The following is a 6,420-nucleotide window of genomic DNA, read 5'->3' on the forward strand; positions in this document are numbered from 1 at the left end:
GCGGAGCCAAGGCGTCGTGCGCAGAGGGCGTGGTCAGAGCGTACCGAGGCCGGCGTCGCGGGGGCGCTTCCTGTAGGACCCACCGAAACGGGGCGGGGTGGGAGGGGCTCCCGGGAGGTGAAAAAATACAACGAACGGCGGTGACTCAGGCCGTTTCCCTGGCGCCTCGCGTAATGCAGGGAGCGGTTTCCTCCCGTTATCCCTCTTGGGCCTCTCGCAGTTTAACGTGCCCACTTGACAGATGGGGAGACTGAGGCCTGCAGAAGGTGCCACATTTTCCCCTGCTCGGCTCACCGTTGGTGCTTAAATCCGAGGCTGTCTTAAAGTTCTGTGGTAAACTTGGTGCGACCTAAAGGCCCTTAAGTGGGTCCTGTAAGAATTAAACTAGGTTTTACGGGAACTAGGGTGGGCTTGTCGACTCTCCAGGCATCACGGTCCCAGTGCCCGCCGTTTTCAGCCGGTGGTGGTGGTGGGGGGGGTGCCTATGCTTACGCGGTCCCGCCGCTGGAGGGCAGCACCAGCACAAGCTTACACCGGGGATCCGGGGCTAAGCCCGCCCTGACGCTGGTCACCCTCTCTTGGATGCAGGGTGTCCCGTCTCCAGATAATGGCATTCCCAGGAGGCACCTCTGCCCTAAGACCCAGACATCTCTATATACAGCTCTTGCTGTATGACTTCTCAAAGCTTCAGAGTCTTCCTCTGAAATGGACATTAATCCCCGTCACGCAGGACTACCGCAGGTATCAGAACAGCACAGGAAAAGCCCCAGAAGCCTGGTGCATGCAAATTCACCATTTTAAGTAACAGGAAAAGAGCAAAGGAGACTTGTTCTCAAGACCTCACACCCTAAGAATGGAAGAGAGAGGATTGGGACGCTTTAAATATTTGAGGGAAACGAAGCTGGAAACAATTCATTTACGTGGAAGCACGTGTGATGAGATCATATCCCTTTTTCTTGTCCCAGTGGAAAGGTAGGGGCTCCTTTTCTCAAATCAGAGATTCCCCATGTGAGGGTCAAAGTAGTCCTAGTTTTCACTGACTGGCTGTGTGGCTCTGGGCACAAGCCTGAGTCTCGGGCCTCAGCGTCCTTACCTTGGAAATGGAAACAAGAAAGACGTCTCGCGATGGAGGTGAGGTCTCAAGGAGATAACCTAAAAGCTCCTCATAGGTAGCAGTCACTCAAGAAAGAAACTTATACTAAATCCTCAGTGGAAGAGAGAGCACCTGGGCTCGGGAACCAGCGTGCCAAAGCCCTTTGCCTTGGAATAACTCAGTCTCCACCTGCAGAAGCTACCGGCCCGTCAGCACCAGGAAGGGTTCACACCTGGAACCCACTCTCCCCCAGCCGTGCCCCGCCCCCAGGTACACTGGCCTCTGCTGGGCTTTTGGGAACAAGTCGCCCGATCCCAAGAGACCTCCCCTTCACCCCACTCAGAGCCACAGGGACATCTGTGAAATACAATTTATTATACAAAACAAGGTGCATCAAAAATTCAGTGTCAGGATACCAAAGGCTCGGGAGGGGCTGGACCTTCTCCTTTAAAACCTCACCCCAACCCTTGATAAGGCAGTCAGTCTGGGGCTCACAGGCCCTCGGTCTCCAAAGACCCCCGTGCCCTCCACCCCCAATCCTGGCACAGAAGAGTGAGAACCAGTTATAGAAGCATCCAGTGTGGGTCTAGGGAAGTTGGACAGGCGCTTGAACCTCCAAAAACAGGGAGGCTCCTTCTAGGAGAGGCTGGACCTATGCCAGGGCAGAAACGCCCAAACCCCTCTCTACAGCAGCTACAGCAAGAGTGTGGAACCCATCAAAATCTGGGGATGGGAAAAAGCTTCCCAATAAATGGTAACCACAAAATAGATTCTACAAAAATAATAAAAGCCAGGGTTTGCTGCCTTCTGGGCAGCTGGGAGGGTGTGTCCTATACCGGACTGCTACGTCTTGTATAGGGGCAAGAAGTAGCTAAGGGTCAGCACCAAAGGTCTGACCAGGGTCTCCCTGCCTCCCCTCCACCTATCCCAGGAGCCTGGACTGAGCACTTTTCACTCGCTCCTCCAAGCCAGTATAGAGCAGAACTTACAAAGCCCATGGAGCAAGCTGACAGGGAGAATCCCTTGGAATGTGGGAGCTGCTCCAAGGCCCCGCCCACAGGACCCTGCTGGCAGGAATCTGGTCTCTACCTGAGAGTGGCCTCAGGAAGTGGCTCCAGGCAGAGTCAGGGCAGCGGTCGGCAGACCTGGGATCTGTGGTTGAACCCGGAGGGAGGCAGTGTTTGTAGAGGTGGCCATACCAGCCTCACACAGCCTGCAGCTCCCCCTGCAGGCGACTCAGCTCCTCTAGCTCCTGCATGTGGCGGTCTGTCTTGTGTGCCACCAGGGAGCGGTAGAAATGCAGAGCAAAAGCCACAAACACAAGCCCTACGGGTACCATGATTGCTGTGGAGGCCATGGCTGCTTGCCAGCCTGGTCCATGGGCCCCGCCGCCACAGACCTGCCGGGGTGGGCAGGCCTCAGACGTCTCAGCCTGTGGCGGGGTCACAGGAGCAGAGGATGGCTTGGAAGCGGGACTAAGGGAGGTGGCCACGGGTGGCAGAGTCCCAGGCACGTGGGAGGGTGGTACCACGGGGGCAGGCGTGCCCACGGGGGCCCCAATGGGCACGAACTTGACCCAGCCCACCAGGACAACTTCAGCAAGGAAGAGGAAGGTGCCCAGGGCAGTGGAGAAGCCCCAGGCCAGCTCCACATAGCGGTGGAGTCGCTGGTGTGGAGACTGGTGGACAGAGTTGAGGTTGTGGATGTTGCTGACAGCTTCAATGTGGGGCAGCAGACACGTGGAGACCATGAGGGCAAAGAGGTGAACCGCCACCAGCACAGTGGTGCAGGCACTGAAGGCCACCAGCAGGCCTGGCGGGTATTGGTAGTTGTTCTCCAGCTGTACCTCCACCATGGCCACCTGTGGGGACAAGAGACCACGGACTCAGCGCTCGTAACCTTCTCCACATAGTGGGATCTGCCTGCTGGCGCATATCCCTTACGTGGCCTTAGGCCCTAGAATGGTGGCTGGCGGGAGGAAACAAGGCTCCCAGCCTTTGTTGAGTGCCTGAAGGGGCAGCCTTGGCAAGGCTCTGGCCTGTTCTGGGTCTGGGTTCTCCCACCGAGCTATCAAGAGGGCTGGGTGACATGTTTCTGACGATCTTACCTCGTTACCACACACGGGTTAAAAAGCACAGGTTCTGGAGCTAGGCTGCCTGGGTCCCTTCTCAGGTCCACAAGCGGTGTTGTGTTGAGCAAGTGACTTAGTTCTCTCTCTGTGCATCAGTTTCCTCCTCTGGAAAATGGGGATTAATACCAGTACCTACCTGCCTTACAGGGTCGTTGTGAAAACTGACTGATGGTATATACATCAAGTTATCAGAATAGTGCAAGGCACGAGTCAGCACTAGGTGTTTCGGTGATTATTGGAGCCAGTGCCGAAGTGCAAGGCCAGAGTTTGCAAACTGGCACGCTATGAATTCAAGCCAGCTTGCAGACATGTTTTTCTTGGCTCATCCAGTGTGTTTCTTAAAGAATTAAGTTGCCAACTTTTAAAACTCAAGAGATTTCATATAAATATTCCTATTTCCAGATCCTCCAGAAAATCTGACAGACCTGGTTACACCAGGCCCATATTCCGGCGTGGACACTAGCAGCTAGAGTTGAGTCACAGCTGCTGCCTTGGGACAGGTCACATATATCCTCAGGCCCCACACAGCCAACTTGGTATCCATATTACAGGCCTGGCCCTTGCAAACATTTGATGATCCTGTTCTAAACTTGTATAAATTTGGACTCTAGAACCAGACTGCTTAAGTTCCAATACTGCCACTTACTTGCTGTGGGACCCTGGGCAGGTGTCTTAACATCTCTGATCCTGCTTTCTCACCTGTAAAATGGCCATAGTAACGGTACCTACTTCATTCGATAATAGAAAGATGATAAACACAGAAGCACTACCAGCCTGATACTTAGTGACAGTTTAGTACTATTTTTGTATGTTATTCTAACCCAGGCCACCGGGATTCCAGAATCTGGATATTACCCCAGCCTCGTTCTTGTGGGATCCATTAGATTGCTCCGGGCTGAGGGAAGGAGGAAGGTGCAGAGTCTGGAGAGTGGTAGTAGGAAGACAAGTCTGAGTATTTTGGGAAATTGGGCCATGACGGGTGTTAGCAGGTGTCTTCCACAAACGGATCTGGGCCAGGCCGTCCTGGTGTCTCCTATAGCCTGACCCAGCCACACTCTCCCCTGGCAGGACTGGAGCCGATCCTGCCCCCAGAACGTTCCCATCTGGCCTCTCGATCCTGCAGAGAAGATCCTGACCCTTAAGCTGTGACCCCAGCAACACCCAAGTCCAGCAGCAGGCCAGGCTGTCACCACGGGAACAGATGGACCACAAGGTTTTGGAGGTGAAGGTCCACGGGACTGCTTCCCTCCCTCTGCGGTCTGTACTCCCTGTCCCTAGATGACCACATCAGGAAGCGTGGACTGGCCTGTGGACCCCGGGCCCCCACACAGAAAACCATGGACCTAGGATAACCGTGAGAGGTAGAGACTTTCCTTTTCATCATTTCAGGTACAGAGGCCGGGACCCAGAGAGGGGCAGGGACGAACCAAACCACCTAGTGCTATGACCCTTCTATTCTCATCTCCAATTGATCCCAGCAGCCTAGTCCTATGAGGACCTCCCCCCACCCCACCAGCCGCTGCCTCTGTCCTGTCATGGTGGTGGGGAAACCCTGGACGAACAGTCCAGTGACCCTGGGTCCTAGTTTATTCTATATCCTTCACCTACTGAGTGCTCTTGGCAGACCCACTGTCCCGTCCTGGGCCTTGGCCTCCATGCCTGTCCAATTAACAGGTAGTTGGCGCCATCTTTGATGTGTGTCTTGCTCTAACATGCTGGGATGTAGGATTTGATGACAACAATCGGCTCATCCTGTGGCAGGTACTTGGCAGGCTACAGAGGGCACACCCTCCAGCATCTCACCTTTTCCCACTGACCTGCGGAGTGCTGGCCTGTCCAGGGTGACACCGCTGGCCACAAGCAGGAAAGAGCCAGGACTTGCGTCTGTTGACTCCTCACCCGGAGGCCAACCTCAGTACCACCTTCTAGGAGGCCTCCACTGGGACCGTTAGCTGATAGCATCGTCCCACACCCCCAGTGTTATCAGCTTCCTCATCAGCTTCTTTACCCAGAGGCTCCCTCACAGCCATTCTCTCTTCGCAAAGCTTCCCTAGGCTACACTGAGCACCCTTTGCACCTGCTGGGGCCAGCCCTCCTCGGGATGCGCCCACCTTGTTGGGTGGCCACTCCAAGTTTATTCTTTGACTCCACCCCCTTCCTGCCCGGTTTCTACAGCCTCCACCCAGCTCTGATTTGCCTCTGAACTCTCTTGGGGATCCGGTCATCACTCCTGCCTGGACTACGCTTTCGGACTCTGTGACCCATCCTTGCGCATGTATACGCCTCAGTGCTACCTTTGGTACTTGTTTATCGTCCCTGTGGCCCAGCTCATGCCACGGGTGTTCACACACACCCCCACCCATTAGAAAGGGACTTGTGCCGCCCATTGGGACCCCGTTTGCTCTCCTCTTTCCCCGTCGCCCTCCTCCAGTGGGTACCCGTTCACTGTGCCCACGACCCCCGCGCTGTGCGTGCCTTCCCTCCCCTCACCATGGCGAAGCCCGAGAGCAGGGCAGACGTGCGGCTGGAGGCTTTGAGCTTGGCCCGGCTGAGGTAAAGGCGGCGCCAGCTGAGCGCCCGCAGGGAGTGCTGACTGGCCCCCATGAGGTCCAAGTAGCCGCGGTGCACGAACTCTCCGTACGTGGCCGAGCCCGCGGGGCTCTCGGCCTCCGGGTTCAGCGGGGCCTGTTCGCCCGTGTCCCCCTCGCCGCCCTTCATGCTGGGGGCCGCGGCGCCAGACTGCAGAGCGGTCACGGCGGGGCCAGGTCGCCTCGGAGTCTGCAGGAGGGCCGGCCCGGGCCGGGGGGCGGCCCCATCCCCCGGTGGGGCGAGCAGAGATGCGCAGGCGGGCTCCCAGAGAAAGGAGGCCCGGGGCGGAGGAGCGGCTGGCGTCTACTGGGAGCCCGAGGGACCGCAACAGGACAGCACAGGCCGAAACAGGAACTGGGGCGGAGGCGGAGCCGGTGGCCACATGATGGGGTGGAGCCGGGGGGTCTGTCCGCAGAGCTCCCGAGGGACCCCGCGACCCTAGACTTAGCATGTCATCCAGACGCCAGAGCCCCGCTGCCGTGAACGGCCGGCCCCAGCCCGTGACCCGGAGTTCCCGGGCCCCGCACCTTTCCAGCACACTTGGCCACCTAACCCCTACCTAAGTTGTGAACTCGGGGAAGGCGAGCCTGTTCGACTGTGGGGATCC

The 6,420-nt window shown here is 57.0% G+C and overlaps 1 protein-coding gene across 1 annotated transcript; it reads right to left on the bottom strand.

The window, feature by feature from the left end:
* Positions 1-1,449: 1,449 nt before the first annotated feature.
* ORAI3 (ORAI calcium release-activated calcium modulator 3) lies at positions 1,450-6,187 on the bottom strand. Its single transcript, XM_033102043.1, has 2 exons — positions 5,715-6,187; positions 1,450-2,954 (listed from the first exon to the last, which is right to left on the bottom strand). Exons 1-2 carry the CDS (start codon positions 5,940-5,942, stop codon positions 2,298-2,300), a joined length of 885 nt encoding a protein of 294 aa, XP_032957934.1. The 5' UTR covers positions 5,943-6,187; the 3' UTR covers positions 1,450-2,297.
* Between the last annotated feature and the right edge of the window lie 233 nt (positions 6,188-6,420).

This window comes from Rhinolophus ferrumequinum (assembly GCF_004115265.2).
Source record: "Rhinolophus ferrumequinum isolate MPI-CBG mRhiFer1 chromosome 15 unlocalized genomic scaffold, mRhiFer1_v1.p scaffold_54_arrow_ctg1_1, whole genome shotgun sequence".
NCBI classification, from domain to species: Eukaryota; Metazoa; Chordata; class Mammalia; order Chiroptera; family Rhinolophidae; genus Rhinolophus; species Rhinolophus ferrumequinum.